This window comes from Hypomesus nipponensis, chromosome 18, assembly GCF_054491055.1.
Source record: "Hypomesus nipponensis isolate SF chromosome 18, ASM5449105v1, whole genome shotgun sequence".
In the NCBI taxonomy this organism is placed as follows: domain Eukaryota; kingdom Metazoa; phylum Chordata; class Actinopteri; order Osmeriformes; family Osmeridae; genus Hypomesus; species Hypomesus nipponensis.
Window position 1 is genome coordinate 9235023 of NC_140378.1, and position 13546 is coordinate 9248568.

Genomic DNA, 13546 nt, shown 5'->3' on the forward strand with positions numbered 1-13546 from the left:
CACCTGGTATATTCTACTTGAGTACTTTCAGATTTTTTGTATATTGAGATATTTTAACAAAGTATGTGTACCACACATGATACCAAGGTGTGTTGCGCATGTGAGAGCAATGATTGCATGCAAAACATGTTGTTATGTGTGTCACATTACTCACAACCTTGTCATACAATAGCAGACAGTATTGAGTATGCCAAATGATTTACTCTGAGACATGCTCTTATAATTCTATTCCCTTAGTGAGGACTCCAAACAATAAGGCAGGGCACTCTATTCCACCTGCACCTGTTCCTCTGTGAGAGAGCAGCTAACAACACTGGGTTGCTCTGACCAACAATAATTCTCTTGCTTGGCAAGGTGCATATGACCTTCTCTCCCTAAGACCTTTTTCACCCCTATATCTGCATGTTAGGACCTAACATGACAAAAGATTGGAGCTGTTCTGGTACCTGTGTGTCTGGTTGTGTAAATCGTGTTTTGTGCTGGTACAACAGGACTCTGACTCAGGGAAGGACTATAGTCTGTTGTCCACAGGTGGTTGACCCATTTTCAGGTTATGTATGTAAGCTATACTCAATGTCAGCTCTGGTCCTTTGTAATTACCAGTGTCTAATCATACTGTCCCCAGATTAATTCCCTTTAGCTTGTTCATCACTTCCTTGCCAACATGTTATGAAATAGACAATGCAATCATCAACACTAATATGGATGAACCCGACAGTGTACATCTAAAGGATCTTGTATTAGATATGGACATAGAGTAATAAAGGAAGGGAATATTTGATGTTGTCAAACTCATTTTACTGTCAAACTACTGACATAAGGCTATACCTAGAAGATTCACTTGAGTATGGAATAGCTATGGTTCTGAAGAACTTTTGTAGCATGTGGAGTGAAATGAAGGAACTCGTATTGGATATATAAAATCAAATAAATTGTACAGTTGTTGCTAAAAATGTCAAAAAGCTGTTATGTTTGTAATACCCTTAATACAGTTTTGAGTGTTCTATGGGTGTGGATTGAGGTGCATCAATATGCAACTTGTCACATTGTCTGTTTCAAACTGCTCACTTCAGAACGAGTGCGAACGGACACATGCTGATTGCGTAGGGGTGTTAATCAGCATATATCTGGAGGAGAATATCACAGAGCTAGTGACCGACTTGTTTCATTGGTGGAACATAAAGGTTATGAGATGAGGTCACCACGTCTGTTGATTCCCTTTACAGTAATAATCAGTCTACTGAAGAGCTAACTTGAAACTTAAAATAACTATGTAATTATTATATTTTATATTATAATTGAAGTATTTAAGTAATTATTCAGGGGTTTTCTAGTTAAATTAATAAATACTACAAAAAGTGAATATTTAACTGATGATATCTGAAAGAAGAAGTAGACTCAAATAAATTTAGCAGGTCAAACTGATATTAGGTACTGTTTATTTAACAGCAAAAACAACATAGCAGAAAAAAAAATGTAACTTTTTTTTGTTGTACGTTTTTGATTTTTTGTGTGAAAAATAACTATATACTAAACATTATTACACTGAGGACATGTAACCTCCATAATCAAAAAGTATAAAAAAAGGAGTCTCAGTCACAACCATTTCCCAGACTAGACTGTGAGTTTGGTGTGACAAGGGGCACAATGCTGGGCAGTAGGAAGACAGGGTTCTGGGGAGAGGGACTGTATCCTAGGATGATGTTGGAGGGGGGGATCCAGGTTCCATCTTCCCAGAGTCACTACTCTCGCTTTGTTGCCTCTTCAGAACCATCTCCCTGGCGATACATGTCACCTGACCATTGGTCACTGTGTAAGTTCCAGTCCTGACAAACAAAATTAAGTTTTAACTACAAACAGAGAAAAGGTAAACTATTTTTGTTCAATAGGCAGTTGCATATTTGAATATTTAATTTCCTTCTAAATAAACACTCACTTCTGAGACTCTGATCCATTTTGCATGCCGGGCTGGTTCTGTTTGGCAAAGAAGAAAGAGGACCACCAGTGGCCAGAGTCTTGTCTGGGGAGCCCTGAGGATAAACCAGTGAGAATTAGGGACACAATCCACGGAGATTGGCATATTATACCATTACTACAGGCTAGATCGAAATGTTCCATTCTGCCCTTACCTGGGTGGTGTGGAATGACCTCCCCTGTGTACTCAGAACTGCCACAAGAGCTGTTGCTCGAGGTTGATCCTATACGCCCTGGAATACAGACAAGAATCCAGCTCAGACATTTCCCTTGTAGGGTTTAACTACAGAACTTCAGGACTCCATTATAAGACACATATAGTCAGAGATACAACACACAGAATATTTATTGAATAATTTTTGTTCTCTGATCTGTCGACTCACTTCTGTAGTAATCATGGGTGGCAATGAGGGAACCGCTAGATGGAATGGATGCCATTTTCTCTGACCTTATGTGCAAAACTGCTCAAAGATGGAAGATGGTAAGTCTAGAGGAGAGAGGAAAAGGAGAAAAGGATGGGTAGTTACGAATGTGAGACACACAAGCAGAAACCGTATAACTTTCAAGTCGTAACAGTATTATTGTTGCTATATTTTACTGTACAGTATCCTTATTGTAAACAAAACTGACTCGCAAAGCAGGGAGCTTAACAAAGATTGAGTGATTTATACAAAGTGGCCGAACCCAATGTAGCAGTCCTATGTGCTGTCATGCACATGCAGTAAGCTTTCCCCATGTCACAGCTACTCCTGGAGCCTATCCCGAAAGTCCACTCCTTAGCAGCTGTGATAGGTGTCTGGTTCCACAGACACTAATTTAATTGACTTGGCCAGTTTGTTTGTGTAACATGTCAAAGCAGGGCACCCAGCCTGGAAAATTGAGTCTGGTGCACGTGCCAGCAGCATGATCCTGTTCCTATGTGGCTAGGCAACATATTGTTGTAGGTCCTGCTGCTGGTATTTAGACCCTCCATGGACAACATCTGTATTCTTATCCATAATTTGTTTTATTTATGCTTTTATCTAAAGGGATATCCAAACAATTCAACCTTAATTACATAACAAAAGTATAAGGAATTGCATGACCCCCAATCCAAAACCCCAAGATACTGAACACTACATTATATTTGGATCCAGATTCTTACCCCACAGGAGACACAAACAAGCTCCAGATGGCTAGACATTTTCTAAGTCAGGTGAGCTAATACTTCTTCAGACTAAAGAGACAAAACAGATTAAGGATGAACTTACAAGTTCTCCCTTCTGATTTACTTAACCTTACTAGCCTATTCCGAAATAACTTCATGATAACGTTGTGGGACATGTGCATGCTCAAGACTACCTCAAATGCACAAATGCATTGAATGTCAAAACAGGTGTCGGATGCATAAAAAACAACCATCCAGCTAAAATGTAGAAATTACATAGAAGACAGCAGATGGTTAACAACAATTCAAATTGGAAAAAATGGCCAGCTAAATTCGAATATTTTCCTTAGTAGGCTTTGCCTTTTATCTGATGTCTCTAATGGCCGTGTGAGACGTAAAAGAATTGCCTATCTATTTACGATGAACCCTTAATGTATAATACCACTAGCAGGCACTAAATGCAAGTTAGAGTTAAGTAAGTTTTTCTAAACAAATTTAAATACGACATGCTTTCTCGTTACCTGATCTTATTCATTACATATTCATTTACATGTTCATAGGCTGCGAGTTATAAATTGTAGGTAGGCTGTTATGTAACTATAACTAAAACAAATCAGGAGAAATAATATATTTACCGCTTGGTTTGGTCTGGATGTTGAAAAACCACCAAGGTCGGCTGGTAACGATTGAAGGTGGCGTTATGCTACTTGATGTGGCCCATTTATGGATGGGATGTCTGTAGTCTGTTGGATGTCTGTTGACGCTTAGGTCTCCGGTGCCTCCAGTCCAGTACCTACTGATGAGTGTCACACAAGCTTTATACATGCACAGGTCAGGTGACGCTTTCAGCACGGAATGGTGTGGGCGGAGTTAAGAGAAATTAGCAACTGTTTCCAAGCCTACTGAAAAAACAAAACGTGTTGTAGCTACATGCCGAAAGGATACGGGACCGTCACCATGAGATCCACTTGCAGCTGTCAACACCACAGGGTAACCTGAAGCGTATCTAAAACGAGTATTGCTCGGAAGACACACCGCGAGAATAACAAAATAAGATTATTTTTGTAATATAGCCTAATGCAGAATAAAAATAAATGTCTAAAGTTCTCGCACTTACTCATCCACAATAAGAAATAATTTATTTTCGCCTGGATTTGCAACTTCCCTGGTGGTCTAGTGGTTAGGATTCGGCGCTCTCACCGCCGCGGCCCGGGTTCGATTCCCGGTCAGGGAACACTTTTTGAAGCTGTGAGTTCCTCTTACGAATAGTTTGACGGTGTTACGAAGTGTTAATCAAATCAAATATCTCAATTTTTAATAACTAGACAACTCCTAAAATGCCAGTATAGTCGACTTTATTTGAAAACTATGAAATATACAAAAAGTAAACAAGTTGGTATTCTCCATCCCTTTAGCAATTTAACAAAATAAGCGCATGGTTACTAAACGATTCTAAATTTGTAAACAAACACGTATAGAACATTACTTTTTTATACACTCACACTAATAATTATTGTGGTTGAAAAATGTTTCATGATCTTAAAATTCCTTATATGACATGATGTAAAAAGAATGTTATGTCAGGTTACAATACTATATTCTACCTGCATGCCAATGACACAAGCTGTTTAAACTGCCAACATAAAAAATATTTTTTAATTAGCTTCCTTGCCATGAAAACAGTCAGATGGAATATAGGACCCATGTTAAGGTGACACAGGGTGGACAACATGAAGAGGATGAGGTGTGGTGTGTTAGAAGGGGCCATCCCGTGATGAGCTTCTGTCAAAGCCAGAGGTGCCTTGGTTTGATCGGCTGCCAGTCATTTTGTCCTGTGAATTATAACAATTATTCACTTAACATCTAAATAGATAACTTTCTCCATTTTGCTTACAGTACATTCGACCACCTCACCTTCACATTTCCCACCATGTCTTCAAAAGACTTGAAAGTAGAGGAATGTCTGGTGAAAAAAGTTCAAAGTTAAATCACTTTGCCCAACACTTTTATTTATTACAATTTTATTGCCAGTTTCTTTTGGACTAAACTTTCTGTGGTATGTTCTATAAGTTATAAGATGTCGATAAAATGATGAAATATCTGAACAGGTAGTCACAGTAGTCATCCACACTCCTCACCATCAGTTTCTTAGATAGATGGTAAACACGTATCTTACCTCATAGCAGGCACACTAATGGGGTGGCTCAGAGAGGTGCTGATGTATGGAGAAATAGGAAGAAAGACATGTAAGAGCATTACTACATTACAAGAAACAGGAAACAGGGACAGGCAGGTGACAGAACCTGTACAATCTACAACAGTTTATTTTTCAATACAATATTATACAATCTTTAGATAGTACAGTAACGATCAGTCACTTTAGTGTTGTTTAGTATTCAATTAATGATTTTTTTCTTCTCACTTTGATATATATAGACAGGATACATACATTGATCTGCCCATGTATGCTCATTATCATTGGAAAGGTAAATTATGGTACCTAGCATATAGGAAGATGTGAAATGCAGAGAATAGTGCAGTGTAATATCTTAGATACAAGGGTCTTTTATTACCGTGGAGGGCTTGGCAGAGGTAATGATCTGTTCAGACCGCAGCATTATAGAAAAAACAAATATGAGGATGAAACAGAAACACATCACAACAGCTTTCATGTTCACTGTCTGTGTGGTGGGAACATGCAGAACACCACTGTCACACAGTTGTTACTGTTGTTGCAAAAGTAATATTAGGATTATGACTGTACTGTTCTTATTTCTGATAATGCAACCATTCATCTCCAATATGTTTTTTTCTTGTTAAAGTGAACAGTGCTGTATTGTGGGGCTAATTGTCCACATTCCTCAAACAGGAAGTCTAAACGGGAGTTTTATGAAAGAAATTGAATTCTGTGTTGTCATTTATTCCATCTATCCACTTGTGAAGCGTCTCACAAGTGAACATTCTAAAATTCCCTCACAACCATCTGAATGTGTCAATTAATTCAAAGTTTCTTACAGTGGTCACTTGAAGTATCTCTAGGTGTTTAAACATGTGAAACTACTCTGAGAATAGGGAACTGATCGGATTAAAGACAAGAGAGAATCACTCTGTGGATTAGAGAAACAGATGCTGGATCTGTGGGCTGGACATAGGGATGGATTACTCCGGGCCAAGTACATGTTAACGGGGGGAGAGGGAAGGATAGAAAAGTTAAGATGTTAAGTTGTAAAAACAAGTTAAGAGGTAAAAGCAGTCGACGAGGATCAGGGGCACAAAGAGTTTCAGGTACCTCATCTCTCCTAGTCTCCTAGTGATGGCCACACCCACTGAGGACAGAGCAGCAGTGGTCACCTGGCCTGCATGGGACAGAGTCTCTTGGGTTCTCTTATACCTTCAGACAGAGAAAGCAGTGTCAGAGAAACACATGAACAGGAGTCAGGGCACATGCAGAGAACCTTGGCATTCAACACAAGACACGAGACACAAGCCATCAGCTGCAACTTATCGTGACTGACAGATCCCAAATCTCTGTTTTCCATTGGTGAAGATGCTTGGCCCAGTGGCAGCCCGCTAAGGCTGCCCCTTGCAGGCTGAGCGTTTACAGTCTAACTATTAGACAGGCTATTAACAGGACTCTGATCCTCACTGACCTCGAAATCCCATCAGCTGTTCCCAAGGCATGTTCCTTTTCTTTACATTTGAAGGTAAAACAACAACTTTGAGGGGGGAAAAACACTACATAAATTGAAGCAAGATTAAATTCACTTACGTGTTAGATTGACTTATGTCCTCCAACGTCGCTGATGCTGAGAGATAACTATAAAGATGTAAAGTAGCAGATTAGCATCAGAACAACAACCTTAAAGAGATAATGACATTTGTGAGCTTGGCTTTCATGGTTATATAACGATCATACTGGACCAACAAAGCTGCTGGGGACATTCTACTGGTACTGGCCTTGCAGTGGGAAGTTATGGGAAAGGGTAGTAGTGTTCTTTAAATGTTCTTGTGATCTCATAGTGGAAAACCAGATAAATGACACTTAAGTGTATTATCTGGACAGGACACATTGTGGAAAGTAGCATGAGGACAGGAAAGGTAACACTTACGGGGATGAGGTCTGGACCTCCTGCCAGCCTTTGGCCAAGTTCTGTTTGAGATCACTGAGGGGCCCCATTCCCAGTTGCCTCTTAATTTCCACAGCATACTTTTCTTTAGCCAAAAGCACCTGCCGCAAAGTTTGTATTTCATCCTCTACCTGGATTAAATAATGTAACACTGTCAATATGTTCAAAAAATGAATGAAAACAAATTCAAGTTGAATGGAATGAATGTGTGACAACCTTTATTAGCTCGATCCTGAGATCATCTACATCCTCCTCTGTTAAATTTGCAGGCGGGACTCCATTTCTTGTTATTCCAGTGGAAAAGTTAAAAGAGTCCCCACCAAAACCTTTGGAAGCATGCAGTCATGTCAGCAGCCTATCTACATCCTTCCAGTTCGGGCAACAGATAGTTGCATGTTAATCTGTAGGCTGCCTTCACTTGTCAACGTTTTTACGCTGTCCATGGTTCTGATTCCATTGTGTTCAGCTCAGGCATGTATGCATTGCAGTAGTAGTACAAACACTACAGTCTGTTAGTACAGAACCAGTAGAACTAGCGAGCAAGCCCGTCACCTGTTGCGTTTACAGTGTTTATGTTTACTAAAGCGACAAATTTAAATCAGCCGAATCTGCTGTACTACTATGTACTATAGCACATCACTCACAAACGGTATTGTCTTATATCTTACCTGGCCTGTTCATGTCAGCAAACAATCAACTCCTTTCCACTGCACAAGGCAAATGCTGTGTAGCCTGTAGTCAAATTAGTGCAAGCTAAGCTAGTGTAGCTATCTAGCTTAGCTGCTAAAATAGTGCTACTAGCGTAACTCTAAATTTGAAGCTCTCAAGTCAATTTAAATCAATAAGCAAACTGATTGTCGTATCTTAAAAACAAATGAACAAAACGAACAAAAAAGATTCCTCAACCAATAACATTATTTTAAGTTAATTGTATGCTGCGGTTGGTCTATATTTTGTGCTCTGGATTGTAAAACCTGTGGATGCCCAAACCAGTAAATTCCCTAATCCTTAGGACCAAACGCGCACCCATGCACGACACGATGTTGTGATGATCGAAGCGTTCGTTTGTCCGTTTTTCTCATTCAATTCATGGTAACCTGTGGAGGGCATTTAACTTTCGTCACTTTAGTTGTATGTGTATTGGTTTATTTAATAACCCTCTGCATTATTGGATTGAGCAACATGGGTAATTGTAGTTTAGTATAAACGAGTCAATCAGTCTGCATTCTGTCTCCATCTACTGGAGAAATGCATAGTCACTCATTCTCCACAACAAGAGCAGAGCAGAGAATACATGAAAGAAGTGAGTGAACATTCCTCAGGTGATCTGTGGTTGACTTCCTTCACTGCATTCTCTGGATAATGGTTATGGAGTAGCCTATATTCCACGTTTCAGTTAAAGCTGACCCGGCTGTATTGAAAACACAGAGAAAAATGACATTAAATGTTCAAGAACATTTATTTAACGACAGCAAATCAGATCAATGACCCACTTAGTTTTCTTTCAGACACACAACTACCATGCTACAACATAAAGGTCAAGATTTCTACTTCATATTTAGGCCTAAGTGTATATATACAAACGACCTCAACCATTAAACCATGCGTTGCAAAATTTAATGGCCACATCAAAACAACATAGCATTTATCTAAAGCTTCTCATTAAAACATGACAAAATAAATTAAATAAGAATGCATCAAATTACCATATCACTATTATTGTTACACTATGTTGTCTGTGTCTAGACCTTTTTTTATAGAGCCATTTCCTGATCATTGATCCACTGAAGTTTTTTTGAACACACATTGCATTCAACTCAGAACAATTAGCATATTCCAATATCTCAATGAAGAAGCCATAACAGGAACATCAATGTTTTTTTCAGAAGGGTACAGGAAACACACTGTATAAGGGCCACAGAGGTCAACAACCAGAGGTCAACAACCATCCCATCAACAGAAGAGGACAGGCAGAAGGAGCTCAGAAGCCCATTGTAAACCATTTTAACACATCATTGGCATTTGAAGAAACACATAAAATAATAAGAATAATGATGAATGATTATGGCAAATTGTGAAGTTGCTTCACTTGATGTACTGTATAATTTACTGGCATCAAAAATAAATTGTGTGTTTTTTATAAGAGCTGCCTATAGTGCTAGCCCACTGAATGAAATAACTTGTGAGCTAAAAATTCTGATTCTTAGAATTCAATGATGGTAAACAAACACAGCATTAGACAAACACAACACTCTCTGAGCTCCCTTTAGCACGATAAACTATAGATAAACAGGATGATAATATTGTCCAAATGCTTACAACATTTTCCTTACACACTTACACTGCACACACAGTAGCCTAAACATCAAAAGAAAAGTATGAAAATAACTACATAGTTGTTTTTTCATTTCCACTCATAGGTTAAGATGGCTCAGAAGAGACTAAATTGGAATAGGGTGATAATTCTTGGCTTGCAGTTTGGAGTTGTGTTGCATATTAAGAGATATGTTTGGAGTTGTATATTAAGATAAAGTACAGGTAAAACCATTCAAGATTAAGGAAATATCAATGAATATATACTCCAACATAAGGAAACCCTATCCATATGGTCTCCATTGTAGTGTTAATGTATTCAGTGACTCTTTAATACAACTAAGGAAATGGCAGGGGAAATCTTATCAATTTGACTCAAATTAAATGTTAATGCAACACTACATTGTACATTTATGTGGATAATTCATGAACTACATCAGATTTAGCTCTCTTTAAAGCCTTTTGACAGTGAATAAAAATGGCTTGTGCCGCTGAAAAAGTGATTTAAGAGTAAGCTTACCAGATGTAAACAACTGTATATGCCTACAGCCAACATCACTTACAGTTGAGTGTAGGAAGTGTGTAGTGAAATGATGCTGCACTGTCAGAAGAGTCCCACCAATTAGATTAGGACTGTTGGTGACAGCTGTGAGTAGTTTTACTGTAGCAGTTAAAATGGTGATGCGTTAACAAATGTACAATATTCATTTCCTGATACTAGCCTTTGGATACTCAGTAACTGCAGGGAAGAAGAAACATGGTGAAATATTACAAGCACTAAATTGCAGGGTCTGATCTGTGCACTGCTTTTACAGCTCAAATAAAGACCAAGTCCAATAAAGGATAAAACAAGACCCACCACAGCAAAGAAATCTGAAAGTTGTCCATTAGAGCTATTTCTATGCTGTCTTATTCATTCCTTGCCCTCCACTTACACTAGTTTCAGGGCTAATCCGCCACTTTGTGAACGGGGCAAATACATGGTGACTGGAGTGAAAAAACTACAGGTCTAGATATGATTAGGTTTTTTACTATGCAATCACTGATGACTGAGCTCTGTCCCAAGATGTTTGATGATGGCAACATGCACCCTCCAACACCTCCCTGAGCCTCTTATCTGGTAAGAATAAACATCAAGTCAACTGCACCCCAAATTAATTACTTTTACACATACATATTGCACATACATATGCACCTACACAGTATGAATTTCTCAAACAAACATGTTACATAAAACAAAAAAATAAAATAAAGACAATGGTTCTTCCTAAACAGTGCATGCTACACCATGACACAAAATGTGGAAAAGGGTAAGTTGGGTAGGCGGATTGTGAAGTCAAAGGCCAAAAAATAACAGAGTTAACCACAGGGAAGCAAACGTTTTCTTTCTCTTTTCTTTCAATATTCAGGCGGAAGGGGACCACTATGGGGAGGGTGGAAGGGGGTTGTGTTCCAGAGTTCCTTTGGTGGACCACGCTCACTCGCCCCTCTCTTCAGTACACAGCTCTTTGTGAAGTTAAAACAGATTGCCCCTCTCGTTCATCTTGTAAATGTGGAGCAGGAAAGCAGGCAGAGCCACAGGCCAGGGGTGGAGGATTAGTTGAAGCCTGTGTCGGTTCGGTAGGTGGAATGGTGGCCCTCTGATGTCAACTGGGTGGTCTCTGTAGCTGATGGTTGCAGCACAATGGGCTCACCGCCACCCTCTGGTCGAGAAATAGTCATACAGACAGACACATAGGGTTAGTGCTGAACCTTGAGCTGACCTGACAATACTCAGATGGACCAGGCAGTCTCACCTCTCTCATCAGATTGCAGTTGGGCCTCAAGGTCCTCAGGGGACACGTAGAAGTCAGGCTCCTGGCCCTCTGGGGGCCTTGGTTTACATTTCCCACAGCAGCAGTTACAGCAGCAACACAGGCAACAGCAGAAGTAGCAACCAGTGGCCAGGCCACAGAAAACAAACAATGCCTGAGAGGAAGAGAGCGAGTGAGAGATAAAGAGAAAGAGAAGGGAGGCAGAAGATATAATATAATGTGATAGTGAAAGTTTAAGGCAATATGACAAGTCATGGAAAAAGAGATAAGAACAAGAATAAAAGACATCCCTAGCAGCAGTATGATAAAACAATTGACAGCTTATTCCCTTCCTCATGCCATTTCCTGTCTTACCTTGGCCCACCAGCTAGACAGGACAAAGTATGTGTTCACATTCTCCTCGCCAAACTGCTCAGCCACATACAAGCCCAGAGAGCCATACTTGTCGTAGATGTTGCGTTTAGTGGGATCATTCAAAATAGCATGAGCATTGTTAATCTCCTTAAATTTGTCAGCCGCCTCTGGATTGTCAGGGTTCTTGTCAGGGTGGAACTTCAATGCCAGTTTCCTGAAGACACAAAAATGAATTGTCAGAATAACAGAATCAAATGAATCAGTTATTAAGATGAGTGTGGCATTCAGAGTAATACCATGATCAATAAGATGATTACTATGGTGTATTGGAAAATGGACTGACCTGTATGATTTCTTGATATCATCAGGTGTAGCCAGCTTCTCAACACCCAGCACTACATAGAGAGTTTCCCCAGAGGTAGACAGAGAGCGCTGTCTCTGCTGTTCTGCCATTGTCTTACGTCTTTCACAATCTAAAGACATTGAAAATTAGGAATGTCCCAGTAAAGGTATTGATTAGGTGAAGTCATCGTGTCAGCCTCCTCCCACACTGTAGGCACTAGTCTATTGCATTCCCTGTCCAGAATGTTGTATTCAATATGTTATGTCCCTAGAACATCTAGGGTATTTTCATGTTCCTAGGATTAAGTGTTATTATTTACAATGACTATAGACCACAGGCCGCAATGTTGCGACAACAATACTATTGCCAACTACATGTACATACAGTTCGGTCTAAAAGTCTGAGACCAGTAATCAAGACTTCTATTTTGCATTTGTTTTTTTGCTCAGCTCCACAATTTAAGTTTAATTTTACACAAATTTCATATTATGACAGAGTGCTTGGTCTCCACCAGTTTGTGCAAAACCTGACGACCAATGTTTTCCCAGCATGATTTGACAATGTTCCAAAGAGCTTCTTGTGATGTCACAGAATGCTTGGCTTTCTCAGTCTTTCAGTTCAAGTCCCCCGTTAGGTTCAATGTGGTATCAGACTTTTGAACCCTACTATATATTAGGATCATATGGCTGGGCCTATGACATCAGTGAGGCAACATGCTATGAAGGCAAACTGCTCCATATGAGACATTTCCCCCAAAATATTTATAGCATGACATCATTCATCGCTGATGATAATGATGGTAACAAATGGGATAGCAACGCATTTCCTTAAATGAAGCTGGCACTATATCATTCATTGACATCCATGCATCCATGGTGCCTTATGCGAATGCTCGATTTCTAGAAATGACGCATAAATCGTAAACAAATCAAACTACTTCCAAAAGGCCTTACTATGTCGAACTATAATTTGAGACATTTTCCCTTGACGTTTGCAAATCTCGGTATCCGTTTCACTGGTCGCACTATGATTATTGATAGCCTAACACAATCTGCTATAAATAGTCCATACATGCAGGTGATTTCAATAATATGCTACATTATTTGTCTGTACAGTAAAGATGCAATGCGAATACGATGGTTTGAGCATTAATCTGGAGCGGCATCACTACTGCTTTAGTGCACAGCATCCATGTTGGTTTGCTTGATGGCCTGCTCTTGATGCAAGGCAGGACTGGATCGCTAAAGTCAGCTGTAATTTCAAGGGCAGGGACGAATATTTTAGGAAAATAGCAATCAAATTGTACAAGAATGCTTACCTTTCAGTCGGTTTTAATGCGTTGCGTAGAGAATCTTCCAGGGGAGGGGGGGTTGTTAAGATCTGTCTATGGTAGCAGTTGCATCTCAAGGAACGGCGCACATCCACTATACACAACCATGGACAGCTGCAGGAGCAGTACCTTAGCCCCGCCCCC

The 13546-nt window shown here is 39.6% G+C and overlaps 3 protein-coding genes and 1 non-coding gene across 6 annotated transcripts; 1 reads left to right on the forward strand and 3 right to left on the reverse strand.

Moving 5' to 3' along the window:
- Window positions 1-1422: 1422 nt before the first annotated feature.
- Window positions 1423-3918, reverse strand: LOC146251951 (pancreatic progenitor cell differentiation and proliferation factor A-like). 3 transcript variants are annotated; one of them, XM_084679469.1, is made up of 5 exons: window positions 3757-3918; window positions 2358-2461; window positions 2130-2207; window positions 1937-2030; window positions 1423-1826 (listed from the first exon to the last, which is right to left on the reverse strand). In XM_084679469.1, exons 2-5 carry the CDS (start codon window positions 2410-2412, stop codon window positions 1694-1696), a joined length of 360 nt encoding a protein of 119 aa, XP_084535595.1. In that variant the 5' UTR covers window positions 2413-2461; window positions 3757-3918; the 3' UTR covers window positions 1423-1693. The 3 variants fall into 3 exon arrangements, with proteins under 3 accessions (XP_084535595.1, XP_084535598.1, XP_084535597.1); XM_084679472.1 differs by lacking the exon at window positions 3757-3918 and adding an exon at window positions 3119-3591; XM_084679471.1 differs by lacking the exon at window positions 3757-3918 and having other exon boundaries at window positions 2358-3073.
- Window positions 3919-4283: 365 nt separating this feature from the next.
- On the forward strand, window positions 4284-4355 carry trnae-cuc (transfer RNA glutamic acid (anticodon CUC)). The gene has a single exon. It is a non-coding gene; the product is annotated as a tRNA-Glu (tRNA).
- Window positions 4356-4459: 104 nt separating this feature from the next.
- LOC146251953 (tumor protein D54-like) lies at window positions 4460-8391 on the reverse strand. Its single transcript, XM_084679467.1, has 9 exons — window positions 7917-8391; window positions 7465-7574; window positions 7231-7379; window positions 6891-6938; window positions 6411-6512; window positions 5695-5721; window positions 5298-5336; window positions 5036-5084; window positions 4460-4953 (listed from the first exon to the last, which is right to left on the reverse strand). The coding sequence occupies exons 1-9, from the start codon at window positions 7927-7929 to the stop codon at window positions 4876-4878; spliced, it is 615 nt and encodes a 204-aa protein (XP_084535593.1). The 5' UTR covers window positions 7930-8391; the 3' UTR covers window positions 4460-4875.
- Window positions 8392-10395: 2004 nt separating this feature from the next.
- Window positions 10396-13537, reverse strand: dnajc5aa (DnaJ (Hsp40) homolog, subfamily C, member 5aa). Its single transcript, XM_084679468.1, has 5 exons — window positions 13391-13537; window positions 12073-12202; window positions 11730-11943; window positions 11358-11529; window positions 10396-11264 (listed from the first exon to the last, which is right to left on the reverse strand). Exons 2-5 carry the CDS (start codon window positions 12180-12182, stop codon window positions 11158-11160), a joined length of 603 nt encoding a protein of 200 aa, XP_084535594.1. The 5' UTR covers window positions 12183-12202; window positions 13391-13537; the 3' UTR covers window positions 10396-11157.
- Between the last annotated feature and the right edge of the window lie 9 nt (window positions 13538-13546).

Bases quoted from the DNA above. Each gene is read 5' to 3' on its own strand.
- LOC146251951 (XM_084679469.1), bottom strand. From the start codon at position 2,412: ATGGCATCCATTCCATCTAGCGGTTCCCTCATTGCCACCCATGATTAC. The intron at 2,031-2,129 runs GTAAGGGCAGAA...GTTTATCCTCAG, and splicing joins GGTCATTCCACACCACCCAG to GGCTCCCCAGACAAGACTCT. The intron at 1,827-1,936 runs GTGAGTGTTTAT...TTTGTTTGTCAG, and splicing joins AATGGATCAGAGTCTCAGAA to GACTGGAACTTACACAGTGA.
- LOC146251953 (XM_084679467.1), bottom strand. The intron at 5,337-5,694 runs GTAATAAAAGAC...TCCATACATCAG, and splicing joins CCTCTGCCAAGCCCTCCACG to CACCTCTCTGAGCCACCCCA. The intron at 4,954-5,035 runs GTGAGGTGGTCG...TATAATTCACAG, and splicing joins ACATGGTGGGAAATGTGAAG to GACAAAATGACTGGCAGCCG.
- dnajc5aa (XM_084679468.1), bottom strand. From the start codon at position 12,182: ATGGCAGAACAGCAGAGACAGCGCTCTCTGTCTACCTCTGGGGAAACT. The intron at 11,944-12,072 runs GTCAGTCCATTT...TTGTGTCTTCAG, and splicing joins GATATCAAGAAATCATACAG to GAAACTGGCATTGAAGTTCC. The intron at 11,265-11,357 runs GTGAGACTGCCT...TTTCTCGACCAG, and splicing joins ACTGCAATCTGATGAGAGAG to AGGGTGGCGGTGAGCCCATT.